This window comes from Pseudophryne corroboree, chromosome 3 (genome assembly GCF_028390025.1).
Source record: "Pseudophryne corroboree isolate aPseCor3 chromosome 3, aPseCor3.hap2, whole genome shotgun sequence".
Taxonomy (NCBI): Eukaryota; Metazoa; Chordata; class Amphibia; order Anura; family Myobatrachidae; genus Pseudophryne; species Pseudophryne corroboree.
In genome coordinates this window covers 770,590,275-770,612,174 of record NC_086446.1, presented here as the reverse complement: position 1 = coordinate 770,612,174, position 21,900 = coordinate 770,590,275, and the positions used below count along the sequence as shown (strand labels likewise).

At 48.8% G+C, this 21,900-nt stretch overlaps 1 protein-coding gene across 2 annotated transcripts in view; it reads right to left on the bottom strand.

Moving 5' to 3' along the window:
• PEX5 (peroxisomal biogenesis factor 5) overlaps positions 1–21,900 on the bottom strand; it is a 64,690-nt gene that overhangs the window by 16,775 nt on the left and 26,015 nt on the right. Inside the window, exons 6-11 of one of the 2 annotated variants that reach the window (XM_063962513.1) lie at positions 12,364–12,463; positions 12,192–12,282; positions 11,274–11,393; positions 7,978–8,052; positions 7,454–7,573; positions 6,889–7,032 (exon numbers count right to left, since the gene is read on the bottom strand). In XM_063962513.1, coding sequence (XP_063818583.1) covers positions 6,889–7,032; positions 7,454–7,573; positions 7,978–8,052; positions 11,274–11,393; positions 12,192–12,282; positions 12,364–12,463 — 650 coding nt within the window. The remainder of the gene's footprint in view (positions 1–6,888; positions 7,033–7,453; positions 7,574–7,977; positions 8,053–11,273; positions 11,394–12,191; positions 12,283–12,363; positions 12,464–21,900) is intronic. The other variant, XM_063962514.1, reaches the window with a different exon arrangement.

Below are 21,900 nucleotides of genomic sequence, written 5' to 3'. Positions count from 1 at the left end.
ATATTTCATATGCGGGAGAAAGGCGTACAAGTGGCTTGCCCCAAACTCTGAAGGATTGTGTTATATTGGAAAAGTATTGCCTGAAGTGATGACTGTTACACATGACAAAATGAAGGACATACACCGTGGTGCCCAAGCTCCTTATACTCACACTCATTACGAGCACCGAGTTAAAAGACAACTGTCAGAAAGGTTAGAGCATCCGGCCTCTGATCTTATCCATGAATCCACCGGGATTCAGGTTCTGGTAGCGTTAGATTTCACTCGCACCGCTCGAGGTGTGATGAATTATAAATACATTTCCGCACTCGCCAATTTGTTAGATAATATCACTGAAATGTATGATGACACGTTTAGATACACTGGAAGAGAACTTCAAGCTTACAAAACAGAACTAGTTCAGCATAGGATGGTTCTTAATTATCTTACAGCAGTAACAGGCGGATATTGTGTTACATTGGCAACACAGTACGGCATAAAGTGTTGCACGTATATCACAAATAGCACCGAGGATCCGGTAGAGGTCATAGACCAAAAGATGGACGATATTCTCCAATTGAAGTGGGAGTTTCGTCGAAAACACAATCTCACCCTTGCTGCTGTAGGTAATGAGCTGACTAGTTGGGTGTCATGGTTGAACCCGCGAAATTGGTTCTCCGGTTTAGGAGACTGGGCTCAAGGAGTCATAATGGATGTTGGAAAGTTTCTACTATGTATCTTGGGTGTCGTTATATCGATTGGATTGATATTTAGATGCGGGCAGGCTTTAATGAGGTGCAAACAAAGTACAAAAGTGATGAGCTTGAGGAGTGAGGAAACTGTAATTAACCTGGATTTGATTTATGACCCAATGATAGAAACCAGAATGTGATGAAAATGCGATTATACGGTCCGTTTCTTTCACCTGTTTTTCTGCTTTTCTCCCAGATACAAAGACCCCCTTGGACGAGGAAGCTGACGAGACGAGATGTATACAGACAACGGATTGACCAAAGAAGAAGATTTGACAACTTTAAATATGGACACTTGATGAACTTTGCCATGGATCCCCAGTTTCCCTAGTATTTTTAAACTCACGCTAGCCCAACATTTTTGTAAATCTGATGGCACTGACAAAGCTTGTTGCTCATGCCTAAGGAGCAAAACAGCGCAAAGAAGACGACTCTCAACAGATACCGAACACAACTTCAACAACAGATGTACATTTCCCTGACATAGAATATCATTGCATTTTTCGTAAGTGTTCTTTATCTTCATCTCTACAACCCTCAGGTAATGACACACATAGACGATAGGGAATACAGGCACAGATATCAGCAACCACATACCTCCCCCACTCATGTATCATCAACTAAAATGTGCTCCCCATTTTGTTCAAAATCCGAAAAGAGCTCGGTAAAGTTTGACAGCCCATCCACAGACCTGTACCACAGGATAAGAAGGAATTCAAATGTATACTTCGCAATACCTCGAAGCTTGATTTACAACACGTACGGCACGATGATACATGACCCCCCAAACATGGATTCATACACACATGCTTCTGCTATCTCACTAGGTCATACCCTCTTCACACCTTCTCCTCTCTCCTCCCTTACCCAACCATGGAAATCAATTAACCCCTGACTTACATTTTTCTCCTTAAATGTTTTGTGGCAGTTATTATTGACTGCCAAAGGGTGGACTGTCAAAGTCAGAAAAATGTCTCAATGCACGTTACCATATATGCACCGCACACTGGTCCGCGCTGCGCGTGCGTACGCTCTCCCGTGGAGGCGCATACCCGCAATAGCGTGCACTCGCAGGCGCGGTATGCGTATTTACGGTAGAGTTTATATAGTCGTAGCGTGCGACTCATTCGTTACATATTTTCACAATTAATGTAGTTTATAGATCATGGTCCCTTTGATAGATTCTGAAAGTTTGGTTAAAATACAATGTCCCAGAGCTGAGGAATCCCTCTTTATATCGTACGAAGGGTCTAACAGGAATCATACAGCAGTGTTTGGTACCCATCGGAGGAGTATTTAATTAGCAATATTCCGGTGTTGGTTTGGAGCGTATTAATCGCTCGTGCGAATAGTTATGGACATAAGAAGTTTATGTCCATTTCTATTATTTACACATACTCAGGTATGCGGCGGGAAACCCAGTTTCCCACCCACCTGAGCTGTTGGAAATCGTCACAGCCCACCTGTATGAATCACCCTATGACCTTTTGTTATGATACAGGGCCGAATTCCTTCGGCCAATGGACAATGGGATTGTAGGACCAGGAGATTGCATTGTGTGTGGGGCATAAATAGGCAGGCCGACCACATCCAGCTCTCACTCTCTCATCAACGGTTATCTGCTGATAGCCGGGAGCTGGATATCGAGGCGCAGGCGATCATACCCTTTGTGCGTAAGTTTCTCTCCGTAATCATTGTCTTTCTGTGAGCCAATTTCTCTCATCTCATCTCTCTCTCTCTCTCTCTCTGTTCTGTTCTCTCATATCTCCCCTAGACTAGGCTAGTATTGTATTGTATTAGATAGTATTGTATTGTATTGCATTTAGGTCAGTGTAGTATTGTCTTTTTGTATTTATTGTTTAGTTCTGTGGTTAGGAAGTCTCTGTTATATTGTAGTGTATCATTTGTACTGTTATCCCCTTTTACAAGTATATTAGATATAATACAGTTAATAGGCTTTGGAACCTAAACCAGCATCTGTGTATTTCCTATAGTGTTAAGTGTTCACTTGAGCGTCGGTGACGCTCAAGCAGCTTTGTAGTTAGTCAGGTTACACAAGGTTGCACTTACACCCTGTACTCACATTAAGGTATTCTGTGTATTTCTTTGGTATAAGGTTTAAACATTAAGGTATAGCGTTGTGAGCGTCTGCGCCGCTGGTGACCTCCTCGTGGTTTCGAGCGTGAGCTACGCCATAGCGAATCATTACTCTAGTCATAGCCAATAACGTGTCCTGTGATCCCTGGGCCGTGAGCGAACGTGACGCTTGAGCGTCTCGCCTACGGCTGAGCGATCGTTACGCAACTAGCGTACCATTACGGTACTTCTTAAGTAAACAGCGTACAGTGTTCTTAGCTTCATAAAGGGTTGTTTATACGACAAAGGAATTTAGCATTGTCAGCTTCTGCCATTGCTGTCCTGCTTCTTGTGCCGCCCTGTCTGTTTACGTGGGCGACTGCCGTGATGTTGTCCGACTGGATCAACACCGGCTGACCCTGAAGCAGGGGTTTTGCCAGACTTAGAGCATTGTAAATCGCTCTTAGCTCCAGTATATTTATGTGAAGAGACATCTCCAGGCTTGACCATACTCCCTGGAAGTTTCTTCCTTGTGTGACCGCTCCCCAGCCTCTCAGACTGGCATCCGTGGTCACCAGGACCCAGTCCTGTATGCCGAATCTGCGGCCCTCTAACAGATGAGCACTCTGCAACCACCACAGAAGAGACACCCTTGTCCGTGGCGATAAGGTTATCCGCTGATGCATCTGCAGATGCGATCCGGACCATTTGTCCAGCAGATCCCACTGAAAAGTTCGTGCGTGGAATCTGCCGAATGGAATCGCTTCGTAAGAAGCCACCATCTTTCCCAGGACTCTTGTGCATTGATGCACAGACACTGTCCCTGGTTTTAGGAGGTTCCTGACAAGTTCGGATAACTCCCTGGCTTTTTCCTCCGGAAGAAACACCTTTTTCTGAACCGTGTCCAGAATCATTCCCAGGAACAGCAGACGTGTCGTCGGGGTCAACTGAGATTTTGGAAAATTCAGAATCCACCCGTGTTGTTGCAGCACTAGTTGGGTTAGTGCTACTCCGTCTTCCAGCTGTTCTCTGGACCTTGCCCTTATCAGGAGATCGTCCAAGTAAGGGATAATTAATACGCCTCTTCTTCGTAGAAGGATCATCATTTCGGCCATTACCTTGGTAAAGACCCGAGGTGCCGTGGACAATCCAAACGGCAGCGTCTGAAACTGATAATGACAGTTTTGCACCACGAACCTGAGGTACCCTTGATGTGAATGGCAAATTGGGACATGCAGGTAAGCATCCTTTATGTCCAGGGACACCATAAAGTCCCCTTCTTCCAGATTCGCTATCACTGCTCTGAGTGACTCCATCTTGAACTTGAATTTTTGTATGTACAGGTTCAAAGATTTCAGATTTAGAATAGGTCTTACCGAGCCGTCCGGCTTCGGTACCACAAATAGCGTGGAGTAATACCCCTTTCCCTGTTGTAGGAGGGGTACCTTGACTATCACCTGCTGAGAAAACAGCTTGTGAATGGCTTCCAATACCGTCGCCCTGTCTGAGGGAGACGTTGGCAAAGCAGACTTTAGGAACCGGCGAGGGGAAGACTTCTCGAATTCCAACCTGTAACCCTGAGATACTACCTGCGGAATCCAGGGGTCCACCTGTGAGCAAGCCCACTGTGCGCTGAAATTCTTGAGTCGACCCCCCACCGCTCCTGAGTCCGCTTGTAAGGCCCCAGCGTCATGCTGAGGGCTTTGCAGAACCCTGGGAGGGCTTCTGTTCCTGGGCAGGGGCTGCTTGCTGCCCTCGCTTACCCCTTCCTCTGCCCCGAGGCAGATATGACTGTCCTTTTGTCCGCTTGTTCTTATAGGACCGAAAGGACTGCGGCTGAAAAGACGGTGTCTTTTTCTGTTGGGAGGGGGTCTGAGGTAAAAAAGTGGATTTTCCGGCAGTTGCCGTGGCCACCAGATCCGATAGACCGACGCCAAATAATTCCTCCCCTTTATACGGCAATACTTCCATATGTCGTTTGGAATCCGCATCACCTGACCACTGTCGCGTCCATAAACTCCTTCTGGCAGATATGGACATCGCATTTACTCTCGATGCCAGAGTGCAAATATCTCTCTGCGCATCTCGCATATAAAGGAAAGCATCCTTTAATTGCTCTATAGTCAATAAAATACTGTCCCTATCCAGGGTATCAATATTTTCAGTCAGGGAATCCAACCAGACGACCCCAGCACTGCACATCCAGGCTGAGGCGATGGCTGGTCGCAGTATAACACCAGTATGTGTGTATATACTTTTTAGGGTAGTTTCCAGTCTCCTATCCGCTGGATCCTTGAGGGCGGCCGTATCAGGAGACGGTAACGCCACTTGTTTTGATAAGCGTGTGAGCGCCTTATCCACCCTAGGGGGTGTTTCCCAGCGCGCCCTAACCTCTGGCGGGAAAGGGTATAATGCTAATAACTTTTTTGAAATTAGCATTTTTCTATCTGGGTTAACCCACGCTTCATCACATACATCATTTAATTCCTCTGATTCAGGAAAAACTACAGGTAGTTTTTTCACCCCCCACATAATACCCCTTTTTGTGGTACATGCAGTATCAGAGATATGCAAAGCCTCCTTCATTGCCGTGATCATATAACATGTGGCCCTACTTGAAAATACGTTTGTTTCATCACCGTCGACACTAGATTCAGTGTCTGTGTCTGGGTCTGTGTCGACCGACTGAGGTAAAGGGCGTTTTACAGCCCCTGACGGTGTCTGAGACGCCTGGGCAGGTACTAACTGGTTTGCCGGCCATCTCATGTCGTCAACTGATTTTTGTAATGTGCTGACATTATCACGTAATTCCATAAACAAAGCCATCCATTCCGGTGTCGACTCCCTGGGGGGTGACATCACCATTATCGGCAATTGCTCTGCCTCCACGCCAATATCGTCCTCATACATGTCGACACACACGTACCGACACACAGCAGACACACAGGGAATGCTCTTATCGAAGACAGGACCCCACTAGCCCTTTGGGGAGACAGAGGGAGAGTTTGCCAGCACACACCCAAGCGCTATAATATATATGGGAACAACCTTATATAAGTGTTGTTCCTTATAGCAGCTTAAATATATCCAATATATCGCCAAAAAATGCCCCCCCTCTCTGTTTTACCCTGTTTCTGTAGTGCAGTGCAGGGGAGAGTCCTGGGAGCCTTCCTCACAGCGGAGCTGAGCAGGAAAATGGCGCTGTGTGCTGAGGAGAATAAGCCCCGCCCCCTATTTCGGCGGGCTTTCCTCCCGTAGATTTAGATAACTGGCATGGGTTAAATACATACATATAGCCTTAATGGCTATATGTGATGTATTCTTTTGCCATAAGGTATTAAAATATTGCTGCCCAGGGCGCCCCCAGCAGCGCCCTGCACCCTCCGTGACCGCTTGGTGTGAAGTGTGTGACAACAATGGCGCACAGCTGCAGTGCTGTGCGCTACCTTCATGAAGACTGAAGAGCCTTCTGCCGCCTGTTTCCGGACCTTCAATCTTCAGCATCTGTAAGGGGGGTCGGCGGCGCGGCTCCGGGACGAACCCCAGGGTGAGACCTGTGTTCCGACTTCCTCTGGAGCTAATGGTGTCCAGTAGCCTAAGAATCCAATCCATCCTGCACGCAGGTGAGTTGAAATTCTCTCCCCTAAGTCCCTCGATGCAGTGAGCCTGTTGCCAGCAGGACTCACTGAAAATAAAAAACCTAAAAAACTTTTCTAAGCAGCTCTTTAAGAGAGCCACCTAGATTGCACCCTGCTCGGACGGGCACAAAAACCTAACTGAGGCTTGGAGGAGGGTCATAGGGGGAGGAGCCAGTACACACCACCTAATCCTAAAGCTTTATTTTTGTGCCCTGTCTCCTGCGGAGCCGCTATTCCCCATGGTCCTGACGGAGTCCCCAGCATCCACTTAGGACGTTAGAGAAATAAAGGATAATAATAATAATAACAACAACATGTAGAACACAGTAACCATATATCGCCATCTTCCTCACAATAACACACAAGATGATAATTGGTAAAGTGATCCTCAGATCCTTTTGTAAAACTGAAGAAAAGATGTATCAGCCCAGACTGTCTCTCACCTCCATGTGCTGGGGGTCTCTCTGCACTGCTGTCTCAAACAGTCTCACCGCGCTAGGGAGATCACCCTCCTGAAGGCGTTTCAGACCCTCCTGGAACGGTTGCGCCTCTTCTGAGAAGGGATTGTCACTCTCAAACACGTAACCCTGGGAAGAAAGCCAGAGGACCAAGTGTAAGCAGAAGTGACAGCCAGGATAATGTGGGTCCCATAGGAGCCTTGCCAGGTGTTACAAGCAGGAAACGTCGCTTCCGAGTATCGGCTTACTGTAATACCCCGAAATGTCATCGGCGGAACTTTGGGAGGAATGGAATATGCCTCTTTATGGAAGACTTGTTGGGAGAGAAGTAGTCTCTCAATAGTGTGAATAGTTCATTATAAAACACTAATAAAAGGAATAGCCCTGCTCTCACCAAGACGTGGGGAGGAGCAGGGGACAGCGCTTTGTAGGAAGGACGAGGAGTCAGACCAACACCCCACCTGTGTCCTGCCTCTTAAATCAGAACCCACCATTTGTGTCCCCCACACTACTGAAGACTGGGTAGGCCAAGCCCAGATCAGTGCCTCACCTTGTCATAGGATTTGGCAGACAGGTCCTGGAAATCAGACAGCCATGGATGTGCTTCGGCATCCCTCTTGGCCATCTCCTCCCACTCTTCCTGCAGCTTGTCCCAGAAATCTACATCTGCCTATAAGAAGATAAAGCAATCAAAGTACTGCAGTCACCCAACTGCCATCTCAGTGTTGTGATTTCTATTAATATCTTTCTTATTGCTACTTTTATTCCCGTTTGTTATATTTATGTTTAAAGGGGCTTTAGATTTTATTTAAGACCTTCACGGAAAAAATAAATAAAAAAAATAGTTCTCTTGTGGGGTCCACCTGATAGGAGACAGAAACGGAGCCTCAGCTGAGGAGCAATCACTGCCGCCCACGGTTGGTCTCTGGTTACAGATGATGTCAAGTGGCAGCAACAGATTTGTCCGTTTCAACAGCGGATTTCAGGTACAAATCAGTAAATTGAAGCGACCGGCATAAAATATCAGAATAATCTTTTTCATTTTAGTTACCCCTTAATGGCTCTGGCACTTACCTCTACCCCTGCTTTTGCAGTTTCAAAGTCTTTCTCCATCGGGTTGAACTGATCGACCCACTGCTCAGACAATGCCTGCAAGAGAGACGGATTAGCAGAGAGTCAGCCACGGCAAGGAGGAGCCATTCTCTAGTATGATAGCAATAGGACACAATTTGGGGCAGTTTGCAGCACACGGTCCTGTTAGAAAGGGGTGGGGGACAGAGAAACCAAGACACCTGGTAAAAAGCGCACGTGAAACCTTGGAGAGCATTCTGCGAGCCTCTTTCTGCATAATGTATGTGTATATAATGAGCGCTACCCATAGAATGCCAAAATACCATACAGAGAGGAAACGCTTATGAATACTACGCGCAAAGAGGAAGCTGAAACAAACCAACGCTGGTCAGAAATTGTGTGTGTACAGGTTAATGATCTTACATTATGTCATGAATTATCAGCGCTAAAGAGTATTTAGCAGGGCTGCAAGAATGCATAGCGAGAGTACGGTATTCACGCTACTGTAGTAACAGACCCAACCAAGCGACTGAGAGACAGTTATGTTTTGGATGCATGCTGTGTAACCTCACAAGGTAAATGAGACACAGGTGCGATTGGTAAGGGCTTGAAAGTTTATTGGACAGGAGTGCGTAATACACCACTAGCAAGCAGCTGGAATATGACTATCAACTGGCAAGCTGTGACTTAACAGCTGTCCTGGAACTACAAGTCCCAGCATGAGCTGTAGGGCTTTTTGTTTTTCTGGGGGGGGGGGGGGGGGAATTAGAGTTCAACAAAAGTGGGATAACCACAGCCATGGTTAATGAAATGTCTGGAGCAATTGCTTGGTGTTAAATATCAGTGGTTTTCACAACGTCCATCTCTTACTCCGCAAGAATGGTCATGAAACATACAGAAGGGATATCCTGTGATACAGCAAGTTATTACACGAGACAGAACAGGGGACAGGGCCGTGTTACATCTCCCTACTTCTCTCGCTTCTCGCCCCAACCCACAGCGCAGATCTCTTCCTCCTCACCCCCAACCCACAGTGCAGATCTCTTCCTCCTCACCCCCAACCCACAGCGCAGATCTCTTCCTCCTCACCCCCAACCCACAGCGCAGATCTTCCTCCTCACCCCCAACCCACTGCGCAGATCTCTCCCTCCTCACCCCCAACCCAGGTCTCTCCCTCCTCACCCCCAACCCACAGCGCAGATCTCTCCCTCCTCACCCCCAACCCACAGCGCAGATCTCTCCCTCCTCACCCCCAACCCACAGCGCAGATCTCTCCCTCCTCACCCCCAACCCACAGCGCATATCTCTTCCTCCTCGCCCCTAACCCACAGTGCCGATCTCTCCCTCCTCGCCCCCAAACCACAGCGCAGATCTCTCCCTCCTCACCCCCAACCCACAGCGCAGATCTCTCCCTCCTCACCCCCAACCCACAGCGCAGATCTCTCCCTCCTCACCCCCAACCCAAAGCGCAGATCTCTCCCTCCTCACCCCCAACCCAGATCTCTCCCTCCTCACCCCCAACCCACAGCGAAAATCTTCCTCCTCACCCCCAACCCACTGCGCAGATCTCTCCCTCCTCACCCCCAACCCAGGTCTCTCCCTCCTCACCCCCAACCCACAGCGCAGATCTTTCCCTCCTCACTCCCAACCCACAGCGCAGATCTCTCTCTCCTCACCCCCAACCCACAGCGCAGATCTCTCTCTCCTCACCCCCAACCCATATCTCTCCCTCCTCACCCCCAACCCAGATCTCTCCCTCCTCACCCCCAACCCACAGTGCAGATCTCTCCCTCCTCACTCCCAACCCACAGCGCAGATCTCTCTCTCTCTCTCCTCACCCCCAACCCACAGCGCAGATCTCTCTCTCCTCACCCCCAACCCAGATCCCTCCCTCCTCTCCCCCAACCCACAGTGCCGATCTCTCCCTCCTCACCCCCAACCCACAGCGCAGATCTCTCTCTCCTCACCCCCAACCCACAGCGCAGATCTCTCCCTCCTCACTCCCAACCCACAGCGCAGATCCCTCCCTCCTCTCCCCCAACCCACAGCGCAGATCTCTCCCTCCTCACCCCCAACCCACAGCGCAGATCTCTCTCTCCTCACCCCCAACCCACAGCGCAGATCTCTCTCTCCTCACCCCCAACCCACAGCGCAGATTTCTCTCTCCTCACCCCCAACCCACAGCGCAGATCTCTCCCTCCTCACTCCCAACCCACAGCGCAGATCTTTCCCTCCTCACCCCCAACCCACAGCGCAGATCTCTCCCTCCTCACCCCCAATCCACAGCGCAGATCTCTCCCTCCTCACCCCCAACCCAGATCTCTCCCTCCTCACCCCCAACCCACAGCGCAGATCTCTCCCTCCTCAACCCCAACCCAGATCTCTCCCTCCTCAACCCCAACCCAGATCTCTCTCTCCTCACCCCCAACCCAAAGCGCAGATCTCTCCCTCCTCTCCCCCAACCCACAGCGCAGATCTCTACCTCCTCACCCCCAACCCACAGCGCAGATCTTTCCCTTCTCACCCCAACCCACAGCGCAGATCTTTCCCTCCTCACCCCAACCCACAGCGCAGATCTCTCCCTCCTCACCCCCAACCCACAGCGCAGATCTCTCCCTCCTCACCCCCAACCCACAGCGCAGATCTCTCCCTCCTCAACCCCAACCCAGATCTCTCCCTCCTCAACCCCAACCCAGATCTCTCTCTCCTCACCCCCAACCCAAAGCGCAGATCTCTCCCTCCTCTCCCCCAACCCACAGCGCAGATCTCTACCTCCTCACCCCCAACCCACAGCGCAGATCTTTCCCTTCTCACCCCAACCCACAGCGCAGATCTTTCCCTCCTCACCCCAACCCACAGCGCAGATCTCTCCCTCCTCACCCCCAACCCACAGCGCAGATCTCTCCCTCCTCACCCCCAACCCACAGCGCAGATCTCTCCCTCCTCACCCCCAACCCACAGCGCAGATCTCTCCCTCCTCTCCCCCAACCCACAGCGCAGATCTCTCCCTCCTCACCCCCAACCCAGATCTCTCCCTCCTCACCCCCAACCCACAGCGCAGATCTCTCCCTCCTCACCCCCAACCCACAGCGCAGATCTCTCCCTCCTCACCCCAAACCCACAGCGCAGATCTCTCCCTCCTCACCCCCAACCCACAGCGCAGATCTCTCCCTCCTCACCCCCAACCCAAAGCGCAGATCTCTCCCTCCTCACCCCAACCCACAGCGCAGATCTCTCCCTCCTCACCCCCAACCCAGATCTCTCCCTCCTCACCCCCAACCCACAGTGCAGATCACTACCTGCTCTTGTATAAACTGCTCTGACCACTGCTCTGCCTGCGAGACCGTCTGGGAGGGAGTTCTTGGAGTCTGCGAGAGAGAGACCTCCCCGTCTCCTATCTTCCTCACAAACTGTAAGAACTAACAGAGAAAGAGAGATGGAGGCAGTGAGACCGGACCATAATTAATATTGGATGCAAATACAAAAGACAGGATTTGGAAGAGAGACTGCGAGGTATATTATAAATTATGGGTCTCCAACCTGCGGCTCTCCAGCTGCTGTGGAACTACACATCCCAGCAAGCCAGGCCACAGTTTTGCTATTAAGGCATGCTAAAACTGAGGCAAGGCATGCTGGGATGTATAGTTCCACAGCAGCTGGAAGGCCGCAGGTTGAAGACCCATGAAAAATGCTAGAGGTTGTATGAAACACAATAAGCTCCCAACATCCATCCCTCCTCTCCCATGTCCACAGGGTAAGTAACTCTACATAGCAGCCAAGTGTAGGATTTCTAAAGAGGAGGGGGGGTAAGTGTAATAAGGATTCATAGAACTAATATTGGGGGCTGCGGATCCCTTATGGCGCCATATAAATAAAGGATAATAATAATAATAACTGAACACTGAGGCACAAACAGAGTTTTCATGCATGACATTACAGCCGGATGTTTAGTTAAGAAGTCAATGTGATCTGTGCATATTATGCACGTGATAAATACTTCTGCCCCAGGAAAAAGCTACTGTACAAGTAATAAGCAGTTTGTATGACAAGTGTCTGCACTGCCACCTAGTGCTCATAACTACCACTGCACCCCTGACAAGGCCGGGTGTGATTTATTTCTATACGTCCGTGGCTTTGGATGGGGGGAAAGCAATGTTTATATGAAACACAGCAATAATGACACGAGTATGCAGAAACACACAGCCTTATCCCAGTACCTGGCTGTTGGCTAGTTTGGGGTCCGTTACTTGGGATAGAAGAGATTTAGCCTCTCTCTGCAAGTCGTCATCTGCCTGGTACTCCTCACTCCTACAGAGAAAGGGAAAATCACCAGGAATGAGGGTATGACAAATACACACACAGCGCCCCTATACTGTCACACCTTCTTACCACTTCTCCGCCATCGTCCCCTCCACCTCCCCCAGCCACAGCTTCTCCTCAGACTGCTGCAGGTACTCCTCAGCCCAGCGAGACGGTGAAGAGAGGGGATCTTTGTGAGAAAAGGAGATTATTAATTGTGTGTCGTCATATAAGTAGGTACCTGCGCCTCATGGATATTAGTCACAAACCCTTCTGTGATATCTTTCGTGAATTAATGCATCCTCCTAAACATTGGTTCAAACAACAAAATGGCTGCCACCAACATGTGACTGGCTCACTCTTATATACTGCACTGTGATTCGTTCTAGCTACAACGCTCATCCAGGATAGTAACGTAGTCATGTGGAAGTGCCTGTGATGGGGTAGATGGATCGTCAGGGTCACCTCCAGGCATGTCTGCCATACACAGATTAGGCTGCCCGTCTTGGTGCATGCTATAAAGCAGACAGAACAGCTCTAAACAGAATTTTATTGCTTTTCCAGAGAGCAATTTGTTAAGAGTGGTATGTTGGGATTAGGTGTAGTAAGGTCATAAGTGGAGGCAGGAGACGGAGGAGTTTTCTCCATAAATAGTCAACCCAGCCTTTAGGGAAGGACGTATTTTAGCTCTGTCCTGCCAGTATAGTTAGACATGTTTCGGAAATTATACTGTTTACATTCCTTTTCTTAGCTATTCTGTAGCTGCCAGGACAGTTTACACTATGAACCGCTAGAGATGTAATACTGATATCAAGGCCGTAACTACTGGTTGGCCAGGTTGGCACTCACCAGGGGCACTGGCCTTAGAGGGAAGGGTTACTGCCTGGCTCAGACACTCACCCATTTTAACTCCTAGGGGGCCTGTAGTCACCCAGCAGCATGGGAGGCTCTCCGCAAATTACTCCAGTCTGCCTTTAGCACCAAGCTCCTGGCTCTGAGCCCCAAGTAGACGTTTTAGTCCTTCTCTTTGCCAGAGGTGCTCGGGCCCACAGATTCCATACTGACTGATATTACTCTAATAAACCTTGCCTCTGATAATACATTCAGGCTCATGCTCCAAGGACCACAGCTGGAACGGACCTTTTTGCTATGACGTCGCTGATGGATGACCCACAAATGATCAGCAAAGTGTCCGGACCGTTGCTAGGGCGGGTCGCGGCGGCTGCGTGACATCATACGCATCCACTGCGACCACGAAACATGGCGGGTAGCCGTCTGCCTTCGCAGAGGGCTATTCAAACCATGCAAAAGCATCGCTGTCGTGCAATGCTTTCGTATGCCTGCGGGGGGGGGGGGGGGGCAGGACCCGGCCTGCGATGTGTACTTGCCCTATGCTGGGCGTCCCCCCGCATGATCGTAGATGTGGATTTTTCCGCACATCCACAATCAGGTCTCAATTACCCCCTTGAGACCAATCTCTGCACCGTTACTACATTTTAATATTGAAGGAGACCTTATCTCCACTGTATGATTCCCCATGAGAATAAGCAGGATGGCGTGCCCCACTATAAAGATCCGGCTGCGGTAGCAGGAACAACATAGTTCCGGTCTGTTCTTACAGAAGTATTCAGCTGGGATTAATGGTGTCTGCTGGATTGGTAATCACTGTGTAACATCTATCAATAGTAAGATCTAGAGCAGCGACAGAAGACCTGATACACAGGGACAGCACGGGCGGCCCTCTGACCTTCACAGGAGCCTCACATTACTCTCTAAGGCAATACATATACTCCGAGCAACAGAAACCATCAGCAGGCATAAACCGCTGCCACAGGCTATAGCAAACACGTGATGGTCGCTATCCGGTCTCTAGGTCGACAGTCATTAGGGTGACCACTACTGGTCAACATGCATTAGGTCCACATGACAAAAGGTCGACATGAGTTTCATTAGGTCGACCACTATTGGCAGACATTGACTTGGTCGACATGGACAAATGGTGGACGCGTGAAAAGGTCGACATGTGAAAAGGTCGACGTGAGTTTTTTGTTACATTTTTTTTTCTTTTTTGGAACTTTTTCATACTTTACGATCCACGTGGACTATGATTGGGAATAGTAACCTTGCCCAAAGCATGGTGAGCGAAGCAAGTCATGCGAGGGGACGCGGTGCACTAATTGGGGTTCCCGGTCGCTTTATGCAGAAAACGACACCCAAAAAAGTTTTTCAAAAATCATGTCGACCTTTTCATGTGTGGACCATTTGTCCATGTCGATGTCAACCAATAGTGGTCGACCATTCATATCAAAACCAACAAATATGTGATACTCAGCAGATATTAGCTAAAGAGAAGGAAATATTCCACACTTAGCAATGTGATAAATATTAAAAAATAGATATGTATGAGTTCTGGCGCAAATAAAGTTAGCAGCCCAATCCTAACCTTCCTATGATCCGCCCAAATCCAGATCACACAAAAGACAAGTGAAAAACAATAAATGGAAGGAAGATCAAAGGCGCTACTCTACAAAGGACAAATGTAATAAAAGAGAAGTATAATATACTTGCAAACTTCGTAGTCCTTCGTTAATTTCTTTCTATTATTCCAATGATTACCGGATGTTTACATGCAATAAAAACAAAATTGAACAACAAATGTGTAGTATTGTCTGTAATGAGTTAAATTTTTTTGTGAGTTCTCCGTTGAAACAGAACCCTACGATGTGAAGGTTTCTTGATAGAAGAGAAGGATAGTTTCTCACCACCACTTTATAAACATAGGTGAACGTACCAAGACTCACTTAGAGTTAAATATCGCCATACACAAAGGTTTCTTTTATACTTCTGATCATAGCATGTGAAGCAAGCTCTATTCAATAAAACGTACCACACTCACTTTTCAGCAGATGGAATTCCACACGTAGCGGTTTCTTTAAATAGATGAATCATAGATTTAATCATTTTTTTGGAAGAGAAGAGTGATTCATCTATTTAAAGAAACTGCTACGTGCGGAATTCCATCTGCTGAAAAGTGAGTGTGGTACGTTTTATTGAATAGAGCTTGCTTCACATGCTATGATCAGAAGTATAAAAGAAACCTTTATGTGTATGGCGATATTTAACTCTAAGTGAGTCTTTATACGTTCACCTATGTTTATAAAGTGGTGGTGAGAAACTATCCTTATCTTCTATCAAGAAACCTTCACATCGTAGGGTTCTGTTTCAACGGAGAACTCACAAAAAAATTTAACTCATTACAGACAATACTACACATTTGTTGTTCAATTTTGTTTTTATTGCATGTAAACATCCGGTAATCATTGGAATAATAGAAAGAAATTAACGAAGGACTACGAAGTTTGCAAGTATATTATACTTCTCTTTTATTACATTTGTCCTTTGTAGAGTAGCGCCTTTGATCTTCCTTCCATTTAATGTGATAAATATATTCACGGCAGTCATAGCTATTACACGGCATTCATTTATAGGGATACAGGTAATAAGGAGATTTATGGTAAGACTTACAATGGTCAAATCTCTTTCTGCGAGGTACACTTGATTCCATAGGGAATAACATCGGTGTGTAGAGTTGGATCTTGGCACCAACAGGCTAAAGCTTTGACTGTTCCCAGGATGCACTGCACCGCCTCCTCTATAACCCCGCCTCCAGGCACTGGAGCTCAGTTTCGTTAACCAGCCCAATGCAGTAGCAGGTAAAGAGACGGTAAGATTTTAGCCACATAGAACCACATTCTCATGACAGGAGAAGGTAGCAGCAGCTAATGCCATGCAAGCCCAAAGAAGCTAAGTGCATCAGGGTGGGCGCCCTGTGGAGCCCGGTGTACCTCGCAGAAAGAGATTTAACCATGGTAAGTCTACCATAAATCTCCTTTTCTGCAGCGGGGTACACTGGGATTCCACAGGGAATACATCGGGATGTCCTAAAGCAGTTCCTCAAGGGTGGGGACGCACTGTAGCGGGCAAAAGAACCCGGCGTCCAAAGGAAGCATCCTGGGAGGAGGAAGTATCAAAGGCAAAGATGATGAATGTGTTCACTGAGGACCACGTAGCCGCCTTGCACAATTGTTCAGCGGACGCGCCTCGGCGGACTGCCCAGGAAGGTCCAACAGACCGAGTAAAAACCAAAAAGTACAAAAAGGGTATCTGACCTCCTCAGGGAGGCAGTCCTTTCTTTCGTAAATACGGAGATCCTGTACCACATCCAAAGACTGCTCTTTGGAGGACAAACCAGAAGAGATAAAGGCCGGAACCACAATCTCTTGGTTAAGATGAAAAGATGATACCACCTTAGGTAGATAACCAGGGCGGGTTCGAAGAACTGCCCGGTCACGGTGAAAAATCAGAAACGGTAGACAACAGGACAAAGCGCCTAAGTCCGACACCCTCCTAGCAGAGGCAATATCCAGTAAAAACACAACCTTAAGTGTAAGACATTCAAGATCCACAGACTCATGAGGTTCAAATAGAGACTGTTGTAGGGCATTTAAGACAACAGACAGATCCCATGGAGCCACAGGAGGGACATAGGTAGGCTGAATCTGTAACCCTGAGTGAAAGTCAGGAATAGAAGCAATTTTCCTCTGAAACCACACCGACAAGGGAGATATATAAACCTTGAGGGAGGCCAGATGAAGGCCTAAATCTAGGCCTTGTTGCAGAAAAGCCAAAAGCCTAGAAGTTCTGAATGAATAGGCATCATAATTCTTAGCAGCACACCACGTGAAGTAAGAATTCCAGACCCTGTAATAAATCCGTGCAGAAGCCGGTATGCGGGTCTTCAACATAGTTTGAATAACCGCCTCAGAGAATCAAATGGCCCTCAGGAGTAAAGCTTCAAGAGCCACGCCGTTATAGCCAGCCGGGCCAGGTCCGGATAGACACAAAGGCCCTAAACGAGGAGGTCTGGGCGTTGAGGAAGTAGAAGAGGACGCTCTATCGATAGACCCTGCAGGTCTGAGAACCAATGCCGTCCGGGCCACGCCTGAGCGACTAGAAGTAGTATTCCTCTTTCTTGCTTGAACTTCCGTAGTACCCTGGGCAGAAGTGACACTGGAGGGAACATGTAGGGCAGCCGAAAGTTCCATGGAATTGCCAGTGCGTCCGCGAACGCTGCTTGAGGATCCCTTGTCCTTGATCCGAAGACCGGAACCTTGTGATTGTGTCGAGACGCCATCAGGTCTACATCTGGTAGGCCCCACTTGTCCACTAGGAGTTGAGACTTCCGGATGATGACTCCACTCTCTGGCGTGAACGTCCTGACGACTGAGGAAATCCGCTTCCCAGTTGAGGACTCCGGGAATGAACACTGCCGAAATTGCTGGCAGATGGCTTTCCGTCCAATGGAGTATTTTTGATACTTCCAGCATTGTCATGCGGCACCTAGTGCCGCCTTGTCCGATTGTACTTGAACAGGCCTGTTCTGTACTGGAGGCAGGGCCAATGTCAACGCAATTCCAGAATGTTTATCGGGAGGAGAGATTCCTTTCTGGGCCACCGACCCTGGAGAGTGTGTTGCTCCAGCAGCGCGCCCCAACCCTGCAGACTGGCATCCGTTGTCAGGAGGACCCAGTTGGGGATCCAGAAGGGACGGCCCCTGCTCAACTGTTGGTCCTGTAGCCACCAGCTCAGTGACAGACGAACCTCCGAAGTCAAGGAGATAATTTGAGAGCTGATCCGATGAGGCAGGCCGTCCCACTTGGAAAGAATTAACCTCTGCAGAGGGCGGGAATGAAATTGAGCGTACTCTACCATGTCAAAAGCCGACACCATGAGGCCTAGTACTTGCATCGCTGAATGTATCGACACTCTTGGGCGAGAGAGGAAATATCTGATCCTGTCCTGAAGGTTCAGGACTTTCTCTGGAAACAAAAACAATCGTTGGCTGTGTGTCCCCAGTAGTGCCCCCAGGTGCACCATGCTCCGAGCAGGGACCAGCGAGGACTTCTTCCAGTTGATGAGCTATCCGGGGGCTTGTAGGAATTGGACCGTCAGTTCCAGATGACTGAGGAGAACCTCTTGGGAGTTCGCCAGGATCAGCAAGTCATCCAGATATGGCAGGACCCCGATTCCCTGACGGTGGCGAAGAGCCGTCATCATGGCCTTGACCTTGGTGAAGATCAGAGGGGCCGTGGCCAATCCAAAAGGCAGGGCCTGGAATCAATAATGTAGGTTGCCAATAGCAAATCGCAGATATTGCTGATGCGACATAGCAATAGGTATGTGTAGGTAAGCATCCTGTATGTCTAGGGATACCATAGAGTCTTCGGGTTCCATGGCCAGCACAATAGAGTGCAGAGTTTCCATACGGAATTTGTATACTCTCACAAATTTGTTCAATGATTTGAGGTTGAGTATAGGGTGGAAGGACCCATTTGGCTTTGGAACTAGAAACAGGGTCGAATACTATCCCCTGCCTCTCTGAGACAGAGGTACCGGCACTACCACTCCTGTGTACAGGAGGGATTGTACAACCAAGTGTAGAGCTTGTGCTTTTAACGGATCAGCAGGGATAATCTTTGTTCAAAATTGGCGAGGGGACGCCTCGTGAAAGAGATTGCGTACCCGTGAGAGACAACTTCCCGCACCCAGGCGTCCGAAGTGTTCTTTAACCAGGCCTGGGCGAACTGCAGAAGTCGGCCTCCCACCCTGGGGGAGGCCCGCCCTTTCATGCAGCAGGCTTGTCTTGTTTGGAAGCAGGCTGATGGGCGGCCCAGAATTGTTTCGATTTGGGCTTAGTGGTTTTGAAAGCATGAGCCTGTCTCGGATATGCTGACCTTTTGCTTTCCCTGGAGGTCGAAAGGACCAAAAAGTGGTACTCTTAGCTTTCGGATCAGAAGGATTAGTACTTGGAAGAAACACAGTCTTGACAGCCACCAAGTTAGTCACAATCTTGTTCAGTTCCTCCCCAAATAGGATGTCTCCCTTAAAAGGGAGCACCTCCAAGGTCTTTTTGGAGTCCAGGTACACCTTCCAGGACCTCAACCACAGAATTTGGCGAGCCAGGATAGACGTAGTAGACGCCTTGGCCGCCATTACACCTGCATCAAAGGCCGCCTCCTGAATATAGTGGGAGGTTGTGATAATATAAGACAGAAATTGTCTGGCAGTGTCAGAAAAATCCTGACGCAGCTCATCCTCAATTGCCTGAACCATGCTTCAATTCTTTTCGCAGCCCAGGAGGCTGCCATAGTGGGTCTATGTACCGCACCAGTAAATAGACTTCAGGCATCCCTCCACACGCTTATCCGTCGGTTCCTTCAGTGAGGTGACCGTGGTGACAGGCAGAGTAGATGACACCACAAGACTGGCGACATGAGAGTCCACAGGAGGTGGAGTTTCCCACTTGTTACTCAACTCCGCAGGGATAGGATAACGAGCTAGCATCTTTTTAGACAGGGAAGATTTATTTCCTGGAGACGACCAGGATTCCTGACATATGTCAATTAAATGGTCAAAATGGTCAGTAAGACTACTTTAGCAACCTTCTGACATTTGAACTTATCAGGTTTCTTAGATGCAGTAGTGGGCTCAATGTCATCATCTATTTGGAGAATTAGCTTAATAGACTCCACTAGGTCAGGAACATCAACCTGGGTTGTAGATTCCTCATCAGAAGCGTCTGCATCAGTGTCTGACGGATCAGTATATTCCCCATCCTCATCGGAAGAGTTATCCGAAATATTAGTGGATTGAGAGGAAGAAATGGCCCGTTTAGATGACCCCTTGGTCCCAGAGGGGCGTGGGGTAGACTTTTGTCTAACCAAAGATTGATTAAATTGTTGTAATTGGGTAGACAGTGTGTCCACCCAGGGCGTATTAACTACAGCGACAATATGTGACTGTAATGGCACAGGAGGTCCCACAGGGGGCGTAAGACTTGTCACAAGTGTATTCAGCATACTTGAGAATGCTGTCCAAGGTGGGTCTATCACAGGATACTTGTACTAAATATTCAGATAGCAGTGCACTTGTTCTTAACTAACACTGTCTAAAATGACATGTAGAATACTTAAGTGCCTGTAAATGCACAGCGCTGATGAGACAGGCGGATTTACAGAGGAGACTGCGCCCTGCAGTCCCGGAGATCAGCCCAGCTAGTAATGAAGATGGCGCCAAAATCTCTGTCAGGGAGTAAGGGAGAGTGAAATGCAGCTCCAGGGCGGGAACACCAACAGTAGATGGCGCCCGGAGCTGGATAGGGGTACAGGTCAGCGCCTTATCCCCTATGCTGGTCCTCACCACCGGGTACTATGGAGACTATGTGAAACGGATTTTAGTAAATCCAACCTGTGCTCCTTGCCCTGGTGGATATAGTGGGGTCACTGTGCAGCACAGTGTCCACGCCAGCGGCACGGTCCGTCTCTCGGGACTGCGATTACCTCCTCCCTGATGTGCAGCCGCGCGATCCTGGAGAGCGGCAGCGATGGTGTGCCTGATGATTGGTGCGCCTCCGCTCTAAGTACCCGGGAACCCGGCCGCGGGAGTATGCAGCGCTGCTGGGGAGGTGATTAAGCCGCAGCACAGCATGACAGAATGATATAGAAAGTGCTGCGGCCCTTGAAGTCTTCTTAAAAAGCTCTTTTCAGGGCTGCCTAGAGCAGCCCCACCTGTTAGTGACCTGCTATGCAGGCACCAACTTACAAACTGAGCTCCAGTGCCTGGAGGCGGGGCTATAGAGGAGGCGGTGCAATGCATCCTGTAAACAGTCAAAGCTTTAGCCTGTTGGTGCCTCGGATCAAGATCCATCTCTACACCCCGATGTATTCCCTGTGGAATCCCAGTGTACCCTGCTGCAGAAAATAAGAATTTACTCACCGGTAATTCTATTTCTCGTAGTCCGTAGTGGATGCTGGGAACTCCGTAAGGACCATGGGAATAGACGGGCTCCGCAGGAGACTGGGCACTCTAAAAGAAAGATTAGGTACTATCTGGTGTGCACTGGCTCCTCCCTCTATGCCCCTCCTCCAGACCCCAGTTAGGGAAACTGTGCCCGGAAGAGCTGACACAACAAGGAAAGGATTTGGAATCCAGGGTAAGACTCATACCAGCCACACCAATCACACTGTACAACTTGTGATAACCATACCCAGTTAACAGTATGAACAATAACTGAGCCTCATTCAACGGATGGCTCATAACAATAACCCTTTAGTTAAGCAATAACTATATACATGTATTGCAGAGAGTCCGCACTTGGGACGGGCGCCCAGCATCCACTACGGACTACGAGAAATAGAATTACCGGTGAGTAAATTCTTATTTTCTCTGACGTCCTAGTGGATGCTGGGAACTCCGTAAGGACCATGGGGATTATACCAAAGCTCCCAAACGGGCGGGAAAGTGCGGATGACTCTGCAGCACCGAATGAGCAACTCAAGGTCCTGCTCAGCCAGGGTATCAAACTTGTAGAACTTAGCAAATGTGTTTGAACCCGACCAAGTAGCAGCTCGGCAAAGCTGTATAGCCGAGACCCCTCGGGCAGCCGCCCAAGAAGAGCCCCCTTCCTTGTGGAATGGGCTTTTACTGATTTTGGATGCGGCAATCCAGCCGCAGAGTGAGCCAACTGAATCGTGCTACAGATCCAGCGAGCAATAGTCTGCTTTGAAG